Source organism: Schistocerca piceifrons, chromosome 3, assembly GCF_021461385.2.
Source record: "Schistocerca piceifrons isolate TAMUIC-IGC-003096 chromosome 3, iqSchPice1.1, whole genome shotgun sequence".
In the NCBI taxonomy this organism is placed as follows: Eukaryota; Metazoa; Arthropoda; class Insecta; order Orthoptera; family Acrididae; genus Schistocerca; species Schistocerca piceifrons.
In genome coordinates this window covers 836,020,194-836,040,682 of record NC_060140.1, presented here as the reverse complement: position 1 = coordinate 836,040,682, position 20,489 = coordinate 836,020,194, and the positions used below count along the sequence as shown (strand labels likewise).

General features: G+C 36.7%; 1 protein-coding gene across 1 annotated transcript in view; it reads right to left on the bottom strand.

Moving 5' to 3' along the window:
* The window catches only part of LOC124789875 (tyrosine-protein phosphatase 10D-like), a 361,743-nt gene that overhangs the window by 130,495 nt on the left and 210,759 nt on the right, over window positions 1-20,489 (bottom strand). Inside the window, 6 exon segments of the mRNA XM_047257389.1 lie at window positions 2,251-2,419; window positions 2,505-2,607; window positions 2,812-2,915; window positions 12,624-12,798; window positions 16,282-16,388; window positions 16,590-16,833. Coding sequence (XP_047113345.1) covers window positions 2,251-2,419; window positions 2,505-2,607; window positions 2,812-2,915; window positions 12,624-12,798; window positions 16,282-16,388; window positions 16,590-16,833 — 902 coding nt within the window.

The window sequence follows — 20,489 nt, the reverse complement described above, 5'->3', positions numbered from 1 at the left end:
CTACACTGCAGAAAGTATTCCTTGTTAATTCAATAGTCTCAACACATCACTCTTATTACCGTCAAACAGATAAGTACTGTGTAAAAAATAACTGGAGAAAACAGAATTTAACTTGGTGAGTGTCTGAAGGTAGATACGTGTTACGCCGTAAATGGCGTGAAACTAACAGACACTTCTCTGAAAAGAGTGCAGGCTAGACAAGACAGAAAATTCCTCAAGCACATATAAATACACCACAAATACCTATCACACAGAAGAAACAATGGGAAGTTCAGGCTGTAATATCAACAGCTATGAAAAGGATAGATAGCTACTCACCGTAAAGATGACACGTTGGGTTGCAGAGAGTTACAATGAAAAGACTATTAAACATTAAGCTTTCAGCTGAAGCCTTCTTCAGAAAAGAAAGGAAAACACACACATTCATACAACCCAGCACATTTCACACACACATGATCACTATCTCTGGCCACTTTAGCCTTGTACACACATGACTGACCGCACTCTCTGGCCACTTTAGTTGGACTAGGTTCAGCAACATACTGAATAACTTCAGAGGAGGGGGGAATGGGATGAAGTAAAATTTCAATGGTTTGGCTACATATAACATACAGGTCAAACCTTTCTCATGTGCCCAGATAAGCACTGTTGATAACAAAAGCCTACCAACACTACAATAAAAAGTGACTGAACTGACAACATTAGAAAACAATAAAGCTGCAATTGAACCACTCTAAATTATTCTACTGTGCAAATCACATTGTACAACAAATGTGAAGTTGATTTCTACCACATATACAACAAAATATGATAAGGAGAAAAGAACAAGAAAGAATCCATAAACATCAGATGTCTAATAGTTCTAAATCCTAATCTTTATGTCAACATATACAAGCTTGATCATTTTCAGCAAGGCAATTCATACATGAAATACAATTGATGGACAATAATTATTAGTTAGAACACATAAAAAAAATGTTTATAAAGTGAACTTACAGTATGTTTCAGATGAACAAATAAAAATCTAGGACAAAATAAAAATATTTGTTACGTTTAGCGTACATCTGTTTTATCCAGTACGATAGATTAAAATTTCTTATCTCCAATTATACCATTGTGCAAGTGCTGCACCCTGCTAATAGCAAACTCTACTATGTTGTGATCACCACATTTCCCACGGTGAATGGTAGAAATGACTTTTTCTTTCAAATTCCCACCTCTACAGCAAATACTCAGCTGTAAAACGTCTTCACAGAAACATGTCTTCCTAAGACTTGTTTCACCACAAATCTCTCTGAAACCTCCCCATATACATCTACATAAGCATTCTATACAGTATGTAAGGACTGTGTTAACATTTACAGTTAAATGGATTTACTTTGCACCCTACAGTCAGTATAAATCTGTTGCTACATCATTTTTCTCTTTTTCTCTTACTTCTCATCTCCAGCTCTCAGATGAAGGAACCTCCGATTCTGAAGACAGTAATTAACCCTCAAGCAGACACATCTACATGTGAAGTGCGCCAACCACAAATAACATTGTTTTGTACCATTCCACTGTAGGTTAACAATGGCAACAGTGACAATCTGTGTTGTTACACGCTCAAGAGAGCAGCAGTAATATAAAAGAAACAGCGAGCCAGGTGAGAAAAACTTTACAATCCGTGCAAGAAAATGGCCCATATTCCGAGTTACAAGCACAATCCCCTAATGAGGCAGTTGTCTGCGAGACAATTAGTAGTTGAATAAGTGTTAGGTGGGGACCTAATGCAACTGCACCGTTTAATACTCCAAGTGGGTCATTACTGTGTGACAGCACATGAACAAGGCAACGGAGTGATACAATTAAATTTTATTTTATTTTATTATTATTATTTAATTAAACAGTCATTTAGCTCATATAATAAAAGTTTATTTTATCATTGGTTAGTTAAACTAAGATTAAACTGTGATTTTGCTAATACAAGTTTACCTTAGTAATATAAAAACAGCTTTTTTTACATGTGTATTAAATATGCCACGCACCCACTCGCGTTATGAAAATCAGCGTGTCCTCTCGAGGCTTATGTTACATTCTTTTTCTACCCTTGCAGGTGTTGCTGGATTTTTCTTATTCTTCTTCTCCAAGAAATTTATTTTCTCTACCTCAGTATTTTCACATTCATTCATGCCTATTCTTTCTCAAAAGACAAAACATACAAGCAAATTATGTGAACAGACACATACAAATAAAAAGCAATAATAGTACCTCTTTCCTTTGGGAGGCTGCCATTCTACCCTAAATGATGTCTCTGTTATAGAAGATCTATCAAATGTCAAATTTAGAGGCCTTAAGGGAACTGTTCTGTACTGTGCTGTTGTTGGTGTTGATATTTCATCTTCACTCACTGTCTGTACAGAAATATTGTATGCTCGTCCTAGAAAAAAGTAACAGAAAACATTGTTAACCAGTAGGATAAATTTATATTCAAATGTACAGGATTTAAAAAAGCCTCATTATACCTGGCACCAGTCCTTGGAAAGCTGCCTGAGCTGGCCCTGGAGGGTCACCTTCTTTTTCCACATACAAAACACTCTGCACAGCATCATCAGGGTCAATGGATACCTTCAAAACAGCAATGCTATTATGTAATTTTTAAAACAATTTATCAGTAAATTAATACACAAATGTGCAAAATATATACACAAGCAACTGTGACAATATTCACTGAGAACACTCATTACTCAAGTATTAAGCATGGAAAGGTATGATGGCAAACAAAATACAAAATGGAAAAGGAAAAAGACAAGTGAGTTTGTCACAACTGACCTTATAGTGTGTGAATATGCCTGGTGGGTATGGTGGCTGCCACAGGACCAGTAATGTAGTTTCATTTCTGAACCAAACAATGAATTTTCCTGGTGTGTTAGGTTCTAAAAAAGGAAAATGTGTGTTACTTGTACCCTTTATATAAATTTCTCTTATATGGAAAATAGGTATGTTGGATGCTTGGTGTACCTATACACGTATCATGAACAAACCATGGCAGTGTCACAAATTTACGAAGCAGATGTAGGAAACAACAGCTCAAGAAGTTATTGAAGTTGTGTGTTACTAACAATAAGAACTTCCTAGAATGCTAACTCTGACTTTCCCCCGCAGATTTAAAGGCAACATATCAATACAACAGTGATAAAAGGTCAATCACATAATGAAATAAAGTAATACAACTGCACATTAGTTAAGCTGATATGTATACATACAATGATTACTTCTTGTAACAGCAACCCAACTCAACATACACACTTTTCGCTTGGTTATTCATAGCATCCCCCCCCATGAACCATGGACCTTGCCGTTGGTGGGGAGGCTTGTGTGCCTCAGCGATACAGATAGCCGTACCGTAGGTGCAACCACAACGGAGGGGTATCTGTTGAGAGGCCAGACAAACGTGTGGTTCCTGAAGAGGGGCAGCAGCCTTTTCAGTAGTTGCAAGGGCAACAGTCTGGATGATTGACTGATCTGGCCTTGTAACAATAACCAAAACGGCCTTGCTGTGCTGGTACTGCGAACGGCTGAAAGCAAGGGGAAACTACAGCCGTAATTTTTCCCGAGGGCATGCAGCTTTACTGTATGATTACATGATGATGGCGTCCTCTTGGGTAAAATATTCCGGAGGTAAAATAGTCCCCCATTCGGATCTCCGGGCGGGGACTACTCAAGAGGATGTCGTTATCAGGAGAAAGAAAACTGGCGTTCTACGGATCGGAGCGTGGAATGTCAGATCCCTTAATCGGGCAGGTAGGTTAGAAAATTTAAAAAGGGAAATGGATAGGTTGAAGTTAGATATAGTGGGAATTAGTGAAGTTCGGTGGCAGGAGGAACAAGACTTCTGGTCAGGTGACTACAGGGTTATAAACACAAAATCAAATAGGGGTAATGCAGGAGTAGGTTTAATAATGAATAGGAAAATAGGAATGCGGGTAAGCTACTACAAACAGCATAGTGAACGCATTATTGTGGCCAAGATAGATACGAAGCCCACGCCTACTACAGTAGTACAAGTTTATATGCCAACTAGCTCTGCAGATGACGAAGAAATTGAAGAAATGTATGATGAAATAAAAGAAATTATTCAGATTGTGAAGGGAGACGAAAATTTAATAGTCATGGGTGACTGGAATTCGAGTGTAGGAAAAGGGAGAGAAGGAAACATAGTAGGTGAATATGGATTGGGGGACAGAAATGAAAGAGGAAGCCGCCTGGTCGAATTTTGCACAGAGCACAACATAATCATAACTAACACTTGGTTTAAGAATCATGAAAGAAGGTTGTATACATGGAAGAACCCTGGAGATACTAAAAGGTTTCAGATAGATTATATAATGGTAAGACAGAGATTTAGGAACCAGGTTTTAAATTGTAAGACATTTCCAGGGGCAGATGTGGACTCTGACCACAATCTATTGGTTATGACCTGTAGATTAAAACTGAAGAAACTGCAAAAAGGTGGGAATTTAAGGAGATGGGACCTGGATAAACTAAAAGAACCAGAGGTTGTACAGAGATTCAGGGAGAGCATAAGGGAGCAATTGACAGGAATGGGGGAAATAAATACAGTAGAAGAAGAATGGGTAGCTTTGAGGGATGAAGTAGTGAAGGCAGCAGAGGATCAAGTAGGTAAAAAGACGAGGGCTAGTAGAAATCCTTGGGTAACAGAAGAAATATTGAATTTAATTGATGAAAGGAGAAAATATAAAAATGCAGTAAGTGAAACAGGCAAAAAGGAATACAAACGTCTCAAAAATGAGATCGTCAGGAAGTGCAAAATGGCTAAGCAGGGATGGCTAGAGGACAAATGTAAGGATGTAGAGGCCTATCTCACTAGGGGTAAGATAGATACCGCCTACAGGAAAATTAAAGAGACCTTTGGAGATAAGAGAACGACTTGTATGAATATCAAGAGCTCAGATGGAAACCCAGTTCTAAGCAAAGAAGGGAAAGCAGAAAGGTGGAAGGAGTATATAGAGGGTCTATACAAGGGCGATGTACTGGAGGACAATATTATGGAAATGGAAGAGGATGTAGATGAAGATGAAATGGGAGATATGATACTGCGTGAAGAGTTTGACAGAGCACTGAAAGACCTGAGTCGAAACAAGGCCCCCGGAGTAGACAATATTCCATTGGAACTACTGACGGCCGTGGGAGAGCCAGTCCTGACAAAACTCTACCATCTGGTGAGCAAGATGTATGAAACAGGCGAAATACCCTCAGACTTCAAGAAGAATATAATAATTCCAATCCCAAAGAAAGCAGGTGTTGACAGATGTGAAAATTACCGAACTATCAGCTTAATAAGTCACAGCTGCAAAATACTAACACGAATTCTTTACAGACGAATGGAAAAACTAGTAGAAGCCAACCTCGGGGAAGATCAGTTTGGATTCCGTAGAAACACTGGAACACGTGAGGCAATACTGACCTTAAGACTTATCTTAGAAGAAAGATTAAGGAAAGGCAAACCTACGTTTCTAGCATTTGTAGACTTAGAGAAAGCTTTTGACAATGTTGACTGGAATACTCTCTTTCAAATTCTAAAGGTGGCAGGGGTAAAATACAGGGAGCGAAAAGCTATTTACAATTTGTACAGAAACCAGATGGCAGTTATAAGAGTCGAGGGACATGAAAGGGAAGCAGTGGTTGGGAAGGGAGTAAGACAGGGTTGTAGCCTCTCCCCGATGTTGTTCAATCTGTATATTGAGCAAGCAGTAAAGGAAACAATAGAAATATTTGGAGTAGGTATTAAAATTCATGGAGAAGAAATAAAAACTTTGAGGTTCGCCGATGACATTGTAATTCTGTCAGAGACAGCAAAGGACTTGGAAGAGCAGTTGAATGGAATGGACAGTGTCTTGAAAGGAGGATATAAGATGAACATCAACAAAAGCAAAACAAGGATAATGGAATGTAGTCTAATTAAGTCGGGTGATGCTGAGGGAATTAGATTAGGAAATGAGGCACTTAAAGTAGTAAAGGAGTTTTGCTATTTGGGGAGCAAAATAACTGATGATGGTCGAAGTAGAGAGGATATAAAATGTAGGCTGGCAATGGCAAGGAAAGCGTTTCTGAAGAAGAGAAATTTGTTAACATCCAGTATTGATTTAAGTGTCAGGAAGTCATTTCTGAAAGTATTCGTATGGAGTGTAGCCATGTATGGAAGTGAAACATGGACGATAAATAGTTTGGACAAGAAGAGAATAGAAGCTTTCGAAATGTGGTGCTACAGAAGAATGCTAAAGATTAGATGGGTAGATCACATAACTAATGAGGAAGTATTGAATAGGATCGGGGAGAAGAGAAGTTTGTGGCACAACTTGACCAGAAGAAGGGATCGGTTGGTAGGACATGTTCTGAGGCATCAAGGGATCACCAATTTAGTATTGGAGGGCAGCGTGGAGGGTAAAAATCGTAGAGGGAGACCAAGAGATGAATACACTAAGCAGATTCAGAAGGATGTAGGTTGCAGTAGGTACTGGGAGATGAAAAAGCTTGCACAGGATAGAGTAGCATGGAGAGCTGCATCAAACCAGTCTCAGGACTGAAGACCACAACAACAACAACATTCATAGCATCCAAGTGACTTGGTGGTTATGTGGATAAATATTGATGAAAAATACCAAAAGTCTGATGTTCAGTTCCCCATCAGTTCTAGGATGTTTTTCTATTATTTAGCACCACTAGCAATGACACACATAAGCAAAAAATGTCAAATTGTGTTATGGTTTATGGATTACATCAAACTGTAGGTACTTCATACCTGACTGGGTAAGTTAGTTTAAAGGTCAGAGAAAGGCAGGGATACATTGTATCTGATTTGATCGTGACTAGAATAGTATTGTGGTGTTGAAACCAACCTCAGGTTGGCGACAGCATTGCCTTCGACATGCCATTACTACATAAAGTAACAGTAAAGATACAAACTTCATATTTTGTGAGGATGATTGACATCAGTATGTCATAATCCTCAAACCTGTGCTATAGCTATTTTTTCACAGTATGCCTGACTTTGACAATAAAGGGTAAACATCATGTAGTAAATAGCTATGCTTCAATGAATTAGTTTGCACCATCGATTTTTTGAGTTTAAGAACACACAGTCAGGTAACCTTGGCTTTAATGTTTCAACTTAGTGTTTATCTGAGTAATGTTACAGCCATGTTTTGTTCACAAGCACTGTTTTCAAATAGTATCAGACATACACACAATGCACTGCTAAACATATAATCACAAAATATAAAAGCAATTCACATTTCAGTGGTTGCAATATATAGATGGTAGGCAATGAGTACCTCAAACTCCATTTTGTTAAATTTTACAAGAGAAGCAAAGACAGTTTCTTAAGAAATAATATAAAGTAATACATAAAAAGATGCTACACGTGTAACTACACAGAAGAAGCCTAGGTATTGACAGCTTAAAAGAAATCCATGCACTTTTAAATCTCTCTTTTATAAAAAGTTACTGGAATTAAGAGGCTTTCACAGATGGATGGAGTCACAAGCTTTTCATTTCCTACCATCAAATTATATATTATTTTACAATTAGTACATGATTTCTTTACAGTACTCATGGAAAATAAAAATTATATCTGCAAGACAAAAGACTCGAGGCAATCACTTCCTTCTCACAGAAATAAAAGTTACAGTTACGCCAGTATATCCATGGTATTAAAACCTGTCTGGAAAACATCTTTCAAAGTCCATGTTACACCTGAAAAAATGCCACAAAGGGCATCTTTATGGAAATCATCAGACTCCTGCCTCTACCCAAGTCTGATGAAAAAAGAAAGTGAAACAATGGAAAATCCTGGATGGAATGTAAGAAAATTATGAAAAGGAAAGTTGCTACCCACCATATAGTGGCTGAGTCGCAGATAGGTACAACAAAAAGACTCCCACAATTAAAGCTTTCGGCCGTTATGCCTTCGTCAACAATAGACCTCACACACACACACACACACACACACACACACACACACACACACACAGAACTTCAGGCAACTGAAACCACACTGCCAATGAAAGCATAATTAGCAGTGTAGTGTGGTTTCAGTTGCCTGAGATGCAGTGTTGTGTGTGTGTGTGTGTGTGTGTGTGTGTGTGTGTGTGTGTGTGTGTGTGTGTGCGCACATGCGTGCATTGGCAAAGGTCTTAACAGCCGAAAGCTTTAATTGTGAGTCTTTTTGTTGTGCCTCTATGCGATTCAGCATCCCCACTATATGGTGAGAAGTAAGTTTCCTTTTCATAACATTGTTAGGAAAAAAAGTGAAAATTTTTGTCAACAAAGAATTTGAGAAATGTTGGATGATAAAGTTCTGCCATCAAGAGTTGCGAATATAGATTAGAAATCATGAAACTAGGATGCATAGCAACTGCAACCTTCTTTATCTGTTTAAAAAGTGAAGTAAATAGCATTTGTCAAAGAGGGCATGTGGTCAACTACTTATCCAGATTTGCAGGTACTTTAGCAGTCAAAAGTTTTTCAAATTGTGGTTCTTATACACTTTGAAGGAAAAGCTGCAGCCCAGATTGCGAAAAGGAAATGTGAGATAAATGTGGATGAAGTCTGGAGTTAAAGCTCAGTATAAGAAGAAAGAAGATATTATTAAGTGCTGTTATAACACATATTTACAATTAGCTAATACACTACACCCATTAGAACTAAAAGCTGCTGAAGAGAATGTTGAAAGTATCATAAACAAAATGCAGACTGAAATCACACACAGGCACCTAAAGAAATTAAAAGCCTTGCAACTAAAACTGCGTCAGCAACAGAACAACCAACCATCCAACAAAACACAGTTTACTCAGGAAAGGGCTAAAGCACAATGTAAAACCCAGATTAAGTAACAATGACCTCAAAAATCTTATCATACACACTAAAAAAGCAGCTAATTTAGCTGACTGAACAGACTGTCTTAGCACACAACATAAATAAAATTATTCATAAAAGCATAAGTAACCATAATGAAACCTCCAAAGCAGTTTATCAAGAGAGAAAGCTAGTAAAGAGCATAAACATGAAACTCAATAATAACAATGCCATGGTTCTGAAAGCTAACAAAAGCAATTCTGTAGTAATTATGAACAAAGATGAATACATCACTAGAACACTGACTTTCTTTTCTGAAAACAACATAGCACAGCTCAAACAAGATCCAACAATAAAATTCCAAAACAAAATCAGAAAAATGGTCAATAAATACAATTTCCTCTTCACAGAAAAACAAGCAAAAAACATTCATTTTAATGGACCCCACAGCCCCAAGACTAAGAACTCAAGACCAATAAACCCCATGTTCCATTAAGACCCACTGTTAATTCTAAAAACACACCTGCCTCCAAAGTCTCCCAATTACTGAATGAAATTCTGAAATAGTACTATACATTTGATAAATCATACTCAGTTAAGAACACAAATGAAGTAGCAACTAAAATTAAGGACATAAATATTCCTGCAGGTGCCAGGTTTGCCTCTTTTGATGTAACTAACCTATTTACAAACGTACCAACTGAAGAAATAATAAACATAACCCTTGAAAACTTAATAAAACATAAAACATTGTCAACTGCAGAAATATCAGAAGTCAAGGACATGTTACAGCTAATAATGTCTCACATTTACTTTACATTTAATGGGGAAGTTTACCAACAGAATGAGGGTCTCGCCATAGGCAGTAGCATTTCAAGTTTTCTGGCAGACACATTTCTCAATCATCTGGAAAGTAAGTTCTTTAATGAAGACAATAGATTCAAAAGTAAAATATTATATTACTGGAGATATGTTGATGACACCTTGCTGCTATTTGATGGAACAAAAGATGAGCTCGAAGAACTACTAGCAGTATTCAATTCTTTCTTCCAAAACATAAAATTCACAATTGAACATGAGGACAATGAAAGCATAAACTTCTTGGATCTTAAAATCGCTAACCGCCAACAAAACCACAAGTTCGGCATATACAGAAAATGCACATACACAGACATAACGCTGAACAACTCATCATGCCATCCTACCACACAGAAACATGCTGCTTTTAGGTCCATGCTACACAGAGTACACTCCCTTGATTTAGAAGGAAACACTGTCAAGAATGAGACAGATACAATAAAGAGCATTGCCATAAGCAATGGCTACACAGCCAAAACAATTGACAATTTAGGCAGACAAATACACAAAAGCAAGACAACGAATGGACACACTGTGAAAGAAGAGAAATTATTCGCCCGTATCCCATACCTGTGCCCCACATCACAAAAAATCGCCAACCTTTTAAGAAAAACAAATGTAATGGTTGCATTCTCAACCAATAATAAGTTATGAAACCTACTCATCCATAATGTAAAATCAAATACAAACACATACTACAACAGCAGAGTGTACAAAGTATCATGCCCCAGTTGTCCTGCCTACAATGTAGGGAAAACAGGCAGAAACTTCAAGACCCGTTTTCAGGAACATGTAAATGCTTTCAGGCTCAAGAATTTCGAAAAATCAGTCATTGCACAGCATATGCTGCAAACGAAACATGTCATCAACAGCCTAGAAAATAATTTGGTAATACTACATAATGAAGCCAATGGTAAGACCCCAAAGTCTGTTAGAACAACTGGAGATATACCTCCACAAAATCAAGAAACCAGAATCTATGTTAAATGACCAAACATATTTCAGAAGCAATAGTTATTTCAGTAATTTTAAAAACCTATTCTAAAGTTATTTCTTGCATATGTCAATTGTTTAATAGTTATATCTTTAGCACTATGAATAAATTCATCTTTGACAACATCATGTACAAAAACATCTGTGAAGTGCTTATAAACATGTGTGTACAAATGTACATCTTGAATGAAGTGACATGCGCTAAAATGACAGAGAAAAGAATGTTTGCCGGCACTAAAATGTTAAAAATGCATTCCTTGGGTGATGATGTAAGTTTACACTGTTCATTTTCCATTGTTTTGCATATATTTTCCGCATTCGACTTACGAAATTCATAACCTAGCATTAAACCTTTTCGTTACAGGAATATGCATTTCACCTCATTCACGAGAAGAAATAAAACATGTATTAATACAAATTAAACCTGTCGATCTACCCACAGGGTCCGAAATGCATTGTGTAGTTAATAAAACATGAAAAAGTTGTGACTGAAGGCGTTGTTTAAATCATATCTCCAATGTTTTTTTATTATTGTGTTTCTGGACTATATTGTACCTTTACCCACGGTGCTTGACAAAATATAGTGCTTGTACTGGCAGCTGTATTTCAGTGTGCCTTCCGATACATGTAGCAGATGTTCATTGTTGCAAAATTCTCAATAAATTTAACGCGATTCTCATGACTCATAAAAAGATTCTTCTACTTTCTCTTTCCTCCAGTAGATGGATCCAGCACATAACGTTCCCAACAACTTCTATTATTGTATTCTGGCTCTTATTAATGTTTCCTTAATACCTCTTTTTCCAATCATTGCACTATATATTTTGTTGTAAGATATTCATCCCTGATTAAGAGCATTAGATATAGCTGCTGTGCTGGAAAAGAGGCACAACCATCTCCACAGAGGATGGTATATTTTGGAGTGTTGGACATTACTAAGATGCTATCAGACAATGCACTGACCAGTGGCATGACAGTCAAGTGTACAACAGGAAGATGTCATGCCATTCATAACGATTTCCTCACTTGTACAGGAAACAGAAGCTATGACTACATCTGTACCCTTATCCATGTTGTAGTATACAGGATCATTAACACTGGCAACAGATCACAAAGATGACAAGTTTCGGTGCACACCGATGGCAGGGATAAAGTATGTAAAAAAACCATATGCAGATGATGCATTCCACTTGCCAACAGGCCACTTTTTCAGGCACATTGGGGAGGTATTCTTAAACAGGTGTCAGATAAGCCAGTCATCATCTTTCATTAGCAAATGATACAGAAATTACTGTCTGGCAATGTGCATCTGTTTGTCTGTCCACTACGCGCAGGAGATGACGTTCACATCCAGCCAGACCCCAATGCACTACCTCAATGCTTCCAAATTGCATCTTAATATATTTGAGAAACACATCAGCTTTATCAATCTCTGTGAATTGTATGTGGCACTTAAAAAGGTTTTACTTTTGGCATCTTGTGGGGTTAATGCTACATGCATTGTAAAACAATGAGGGAAAAGTGCTACATGATTAGGTAGAGGTGTCCAATGTAATTGCTCAACCATTGTGACACGTCTTGGAATCCTAATTCTGCCATCCCTGTACACATATTCCATGATGAAATTTGTTGCTGTTATATTTACTCAAGAGAAACTGCAAAATCCAGTAACGGAAAATACACTATGGAATAATGACAATATTATGAGAAGGATAGAGTGCAGTCTGTTTGTTGTGTGTGTCTGCAACTCAACATCTCCACAAGATGGTAGGTAGCAACCTATCCTTTTCATAATAATAAATGGGCAGGAACATTCCTGAAATTTTACATTTCAGCATATGACATGAAAGGGAATGAATAATTAGAACTGCCACAGCATTGCTAATGCTGACTAACAGTTATGGAGTGTTACTTACTTGTAGTAAAATTCCTTGAAATATATACAAGACTTTCTTTTCCTTCATAAACAGTTAGCAATTGGACTTGATACGAGCCACCAGGTGTGAGATTCTGCAAACGATAATGCAGACCAGTCTCTTCCTCTTGTAGTACAACACGGGAGGGTTCCCTTGAGTCTCCAATAGTCAAAACCTGTAGAGAAAATATAAGTCAACAAATGATAAATACAATGATAACATCAAAAGTAAGGTAAATGCAATAAGAGCATACAATAATAAAGTTGGCACTTTGCAATAACAATCATTATCCCAAGGAAGAAGAACTGAAGAGTAAATAATTGCCATGGACAACAAATGAGAGGACAATGTAGCTCAGAAGTGATTTCTGTGTCATGAACAGTTGTTAGTAAATATCTATGAATCCAGCCAAGATTCCTTAGATGTACGAGTATTGAAACCAAATAAAAACTGTAAAAGTAATTAAATCAATGTTCAAACTATTTATACTGTGCCCACAATGAGATTTTCACTCTGCAGCATACTGTGTGCTGATATGAAACTTCCTGACAGATTAAAACTGTGTGCCGGACCGACACTCGAACTCGGGACCTTTGCCTTCCGCGAGCAAGTGCTCTACCAACTGAGCTACCCCAGCACGACTCACAACCACCTGCCCGCAAAAGGCAAAGGTCCCGAGTTCGAGTCTCGGTCCGGCACACAGTTTTAATCTGTCAGTTTGTTATTTATACTGTGACTTCTCTCTATATATGATTTTATATTTGAAACAAGCTGTTGGCAGTATTGTCCAAGCAAACACTACCTACCTACCCACCTACCTACCTACCTACCTTCCACAGAGATGCCAGGGAAGGTGTATAAGGACAGGTTACGGGTCTTGAGTGGGTTTCATAGTGCTTAATCAGTGAAAGTACTTCGCACCAAAGGCAAGGTGCTGGACTCGAGTGCTGGTTCAGCACACAGTTTTAAGGTGCCAAAAATTTCGAAATAGTGCACATTCTGCTGCACAGTCTAAGATTCGTTCTGGGATTTCAACAGCTGTTTGACTGGCCTGATAATTTTTAAGAGATGGAGTGATCATTCACATCAGTGCAGGTATGCAACTTCCTTTAACCACTAAACAAAATCATGAGATGCAGTTTTTAATTAATGTGTGGTCCTTTTATGGGCTGATTACTTCCTCACTTCTCACAGAAACACACAAACAGAAGTGCAAATTGAAGAAAGAATAGAATTTGCACCCCTGTTCGGATTATTTTACTTATGGACACAGAAATTTGAATGAAACTCTTGAAGTATGACATGCACTCACATATCCATATATGATCATCATGAGAGCGAGCACAAAACAATATGGTACTGGACAGTGAGGATTTATTGGTGTGAGGAAAAAAATACATTTTATGCCCTATTAAACAGCTATATGTGAGGGGCAGAGTCTATATTACATGTGTTGACATGACTTCACAAATTCCTCAATAAGTTTCTAAAAATTGAGCTCAGCGAATGTCGAATACATTCTCTAAAAACATTTCTGTACTAGCAGATGATATGTTGTAATACAGTGTGTTCCTATCACATGATGTGCAGTACAGTAGTTAGCTGCTAACACTGTAAAGTAATAAGCAATAAATATCAAGGTGTGCAGTACATAGTGCGAACACTCACAGATTCAGATTTGTTTGGTAACTTAATCGTCCCAAACCCCATTAATAGTATTTTACAATACTGTAGAGCTTTTACAAAATGGACAGATTCATATATTTCAAAAATATTTCTGTAAGTTGCTATAAATGTCATCTACAGGTAATGAAAATGTGTTGAAACTAGTTCTTAGTCCTATAGCACTTATTTTACATAATGTATTAATTCCATGATGTAGCAATAACTTTATAAATGACCAGGCTGCATCCCCTGTACAGATATTTAAAGGATCCATCGAACAATGTTTCCCAGTATACAGAAAAAAAGGTTTAGATATTTCAACAAAAATGAAAAATACAGAGCATATGTAGCAGACAGACTACAGAAAATGCTTAGCAATAAGAAATATTACTAAAGAAAGAGGTAGCAAAAAGTAAGAACCAGTACAAAGCCAGAAATTATGCACATACCTGCATAAAGGAATGCATTAGGAATAAAGTTTAGCTTGTAAGAAATAATACTGAAAGAACATGCAAATGAAACATTTCAGCAAAGTAAAAAATTTTAACAATAATACTACAAATGTAATTCACAAATAACTGCAAGAAACTGGTATATGTGAAGGTCATAAGTGAAATTAGAAAAGCGATTTTATGTTAGGTCTTAAAATTATTCATTCATATTGTAAACAACAAAATTAAAATATTTTTTTTTTAGAATATTACAAAACAGCCACAAAGAAACAAACAAGGTGTGAAAACAGGAAACTGTCAACGAAGAACATAAAAATCATTGTGACAAATCAGAATACTTTAAATTTTAAAAGAAACAATTATGTGACATTGGATTAACGCAGAAACCTCATGAATTATAAATATTCCAATCATTGTTCTTGATAACAACAATACAGAATAATGGTCAGTAACAGAACTTTTATACAGTGTTTTTATAAATGGATTGTGCTACACATAAGGAATCAAACAGAAATTTAAGATAATTTTTTGGGATAAAGTTAATTCTGATAGGCCTACACAATGAGACTTAATGAAGTTGTTAGAGAACTGTACAAAACTCAAGGGTAGTGCAGGGCAGACAGATCACATCACAGCCAAACTCTCAAATAGGTGAAACACTAATACACCAAAGCAGCAAAGTTGTGCTGGCAGGAAGACAGGCAGAGAGACGGCACACATAGCTATAAGAAAACTGGCATGAGCTATTAATAAAGATATAGGGAAAGGCAAATCAGACTGGCATCTATGAGAAAAAGTGCAGCCAGTATGTGCAGGATCAGTTGGAAATTGAAGAATGAAAATGCAAAACCAGCTAAAGTATAGGAGGAGATTATTATTAAATTTGAGAGAAGTTAGGAACTGGGACCATAGTAAGAATGTCTGGAGAGGTTTGGCGGGGAAGTCGAACTTCAAGATTCCATGAATTTTGACATTACTGGAGCTGGCTTTATTCAATGTAAAACCTTTGTGGGAAGTTATTGGTCACAGCCTGCTGAAAATGCCATCAGCCGATTCAGACAAAATAAATCAAGTTAATCATGGAAAACCAAAATCAGGATGGCCATATGGGAACTTTAACTTCACTCCTGAAAAGAATTACAGTTATCTCCCAACTGCAGCAGCAACAGCACCACCACCACCACCACCACCAAAACCTCACTTGATCTTGATAATGCATAGAGCAGAAAATAACACAAAGAGAAGAAGGAAGGATGACATAATATGAAATGGAAAGAGAAAAAGAGGACGAAGCTGTATTATAATAAAAAATATCAATAACTTCAAAAGGTTAGCCCATACTTCAGTGAGAGATTTCACATTGTCGCCATCTTATATGCATACAATGGCATAAGTATTCAAATTTGACTAAAAACAAAATTTAAAACATAAGTAAGTTTTCAACAGGTTCACTCTAGCTTTTAAATTTAAAGATATTCTTTGTTTATGCCAACGCAACTAATGAGTTGTAGTCTTGATTTAAATACTTTCTGGTACTGTACCTTAATCTTATATCCCGAGGCATGGCCAACAAGTGGAGGACTCCAAGATACATCAGTCACTTTACCACTATGGACGGTTACAGAAAGATTGGTTGGTGCATCAGGTGCTGGAGAGTACATAATTTTCTTTTTTAATATAATGTGTCAGCTTGTGTGGATCAAAATCATTATTTCAGAAGTTTACAATGACATGCATTAAAAAATGTAAATTATACAAAAATGAATAATACAACTCTACAATGTTTCAGCGTGATGCAAAGCAGTGTGAAATACAGTTGGATTCCCACACTTTGAGGAAGGTAACTAACCTGTTGTGATTGAAGCTGTCCACGTCAACAGATCTTGGAAGCTGGAATTTGAGTAATACAGCCAAAAGTTGTATTTTGTGCCAGGAAGACCTTGAGAAAATTCTATAACGTCTCCAATATCCTTTGAGGCAATTGTAGTATTTGGTGCCGGCTTTCCATGTGGCGGTGAGTAGTCTAAACGATAAAGCCCATCTTGACTGAGATTCCCCGGGATTTGGATTGCAAGATCTGCACAGCTTGCAAACTGTAACATAAAAGAAAGGCATTCTGTCAGGTACATAAACAGATGATTTTTTTAGACTATCTTTTGCAAGCACATAATTGGAAATCATGATAGACATGTGTCACAAGTGAAGAGTAGGTGGCAACAAAACAAACACACACACACACACACACACACACACACACACACACACACACACAAAACAAAACAAAACAAAAACAACAATGTAAGCAGGTACAAAAATCTCCCATTCCCACATCCTTTCATCCCAATAGCTAAATTATCATCATGTTGTTCTGCTTCCAAATCATGGTTTGGGTTAAGCCACATTCCAAAGTCAATGGAAAAATGCTCTCCCCTGTCTTCTCACACTCTCAAGTATCTCTATTCCTTGGTGCATTTCAGAATGTTCACAGTGGTGGTCTCTCTGAATGTATTTGACTACATGTCATTAGGTTTTCACATTTTCCACTACATTACTTGCAATTACATGTGATTTGCATGTGTCAACACTTCTAATCTGGTCTAGAATCTTACACCTAAAATAAAGCTTAGGAATCTCATTTTTATTCTTCTTTTACCACTTTCTCTCAGAACCCACATTTCACTAACATACTGTATTGCAGATTTTGACACTACAAAATATCTTATTCTTAGATGTTTCCCTATACAGCCTCAGACTCCTTTTTATGTACCCATTTAACCTGCTGAACTTTTGTAGTTCTCTAAACATGTGTTATGAGAGATTTTACCAAACGGCTAAAATGGCCACCATGTCCCAGGTGCAGAATGTCCATCTAATACTTTCCAGAGTCAACAATAAATTATTTTTTCAGTATCTCATATAATTATTGACCGAATTTAAAATTTTAAAATGCTCTCTTGGTCTACTCACTAAGAAGTATAATTTTAAGTATAATTTTACATAAAAGATTTAACAATATAAGCCAAGTATTACAATTATGTCTTGAGGTGGCATAACTGAAAGCACGCAAATTACCCAGACTATATTCTTCCAGTTTTTGAGAGTGAAATCACATAGTGACTTCCAATGAAGTTCACACAGAATTTCAAACATTTTCAAAGCTTTTACTTTCTGACATCCCCACAAAATAAAGAAAGGAAAAGAGTTTACTGCTCATTACATTTTCACTGTTCATGTAGTAAAACTCCAATATCAGGCATCACATGTAATTTATTACTTCTTTGCTACTAACTCCATTTGCAACACATTCTGCAGACATTAACCACTTGCACCACTGAATATCCCTGCATGGTTATATTATTGTATGGCAGATGTTTCATGAAATATGACATGATAAATATATAAGTGTGTGAAGAGGTAGCCTATCTTAAAACTGTTTACCAGTTTTGGTTTTGTCTTTTTTATTAGTCTATGGGTGAGTAATCTGGAACTAATAAAATCAAAATTATTAGGGCCACATATCTTCAGTCATACAGGTTTTACATGCTTAATGACAAATATTTAACATATTAACTCATTTGTGAAGTAGTCGGAATGCTCAAGACGTTTTATACATAGCAGTTTGATTCTATTTGCAAGTCTTTCATTTTATGTACAGAAATCTTAATGTTGTAGCTTTCCAATTTTTTTTATTCACTTCTCTTCTGAGTGACAGTCTTCCAAGTCAACTTACAGTATACTTGATCATCAGCAAAAATATATTGTTTACAGTTTTTTTGTTTAAAATATTTGTTCTTTCTCCATTCCTGTAACAATTTTATCCATACAAATGTCAAACAGTATTGTAGAAAACCCACAAAATCCTGGACTAAGGTTTTGCTAACAGTTATTAAAAGTTATGACTGAGTTAATTGGATTCTGTTGGAATGCCCATTAAATGTCTTTACACATCCTAGGAGTAACATAAAAAGAGAAAGATTATATTCAGTCATGTTCCATTAATTGTTTATTTATTACTAATGGATCAGTAATTTCTAAATTCACACTGACATACCTATGTTAGATACTCAACTATTGGTTGTAATGTATTTAATTCACCACCACCACCACCACCACCACCACCCAGTAGGCAGCCATTGAACTGAAGCTGTCCACCTGCTTCCCCTGTGACTAAGCCTACATGATTGGTTCATTTCATACCCTATAAATTGGTACCCCCAGATATTTGTACAAGCTGACTGGTTCAAAGTTGTTAATCATTAATATTGTAGTTACAGGATATTACATTTTTGCATTCTGTCTTTTCACCAGAATGAAATCTTATGAAGCTCTGACTGAATACTAGTGCAGTTTTTTCTCCCAGATAGCACAACATTATAGATAACTGTATCATCTGCAAAAAAAAGTCTGATGTTACTATTAATATCACCTGAAAGGTCTTTAATTATACTAAATGGTCATTAAGCATCCCAACACACTTCACTGGTTCATGCCTGACATTACTTCCACTTCTCTCGACGACAGTACATCCAAGACAACATGCTGCGCCCATCTTCTTTAGCAAGAAATCCCCAGTCCATTCACAAATTTTGTTTGATTGTTCACAGGATCTTTTGAGTCATCAATCTTCTGACTGGTTTGATTTGGCTGACCAAAAATTAAGTCTCCTTCGTGAACCTCTTCATTTCACAGCAGCACTTGCGCCATATGTCCTCAATTATTTGCTGAACAAATTCTTATCTCTGCCTTCTCCTACAGTTTTTTCCCCCTCTATAGTTCCCTCTACTACCAAGGAGGTTATTCCCTGATGCCTTAACATATGACCTTTATTGTGTTCTGCTTCTTGTCACTGTTTTCCACACATTGCTTTTTTTCACTGATTCTATGGGAAACATCATTCCTTACTTTATCAGTCCACCTGACCTTCAACATTCTTCTGTAGCATCACATCTCAACTGCATCGAATCTCTTATGTTCTGGTTCTCCCACTGTCCACGATTCACTAACATGGAATGCTGTGCTCCCAATTTACATTCTCAGAAATGTTCTTTTTCAAATTAAGGCCTATGCTTGATACTAGTAAATTTGTCTTGGCCAAGAATGTCCTCTTTGCTTGTGTTAGTCTGCCTTTTATGTCTGCCTCTTTGTCCCCCGTAGGTTAGTTTGCTTCTAAGGTAGCACAATTTCTTAAATCATCTACTTCAAAACCATCAATTTTGATGTTAAGTTTCTGGTTATTTTTATTTCTGCTACTTCTTATTACTTTCACCTTTTTCTGGATTACTCTCAATCCATATTCTGTACCCATTAGACTGTTCATGCCATTCAACAGTTGCAGTAATTATTCTTTGCTTTTACTGAGAACAGCAATGTCTTCAGCAAATCTTATTGTTGATATCATTTTACCCTGACTCTCAATCCCACTCTTGAACCTTTCTTTTATTTCCATTATTGCTTCTTCAAAGTACAGATTGAACAGTGGGGAGTGAAACACTACATCCTGTGTAACATCATTTTTAATAACAATACTTCATTCTTGGCTCTTCCGCATATTGTATATTATCTGTCTTTCACTGTAGTTTACCCACTATTTTTGTGAGAATTTCGAACATATTGAAACATCTTACACCGAAACATGTCAGCGCACACACACCACTTCAGAGCGAAAATTTCATTCTGGAAACATTTTAGACTGTCTATCGCTTTTCCTTGGGCGTCATATCCAATTAATGTGTCTTTCTTCCATTATTAA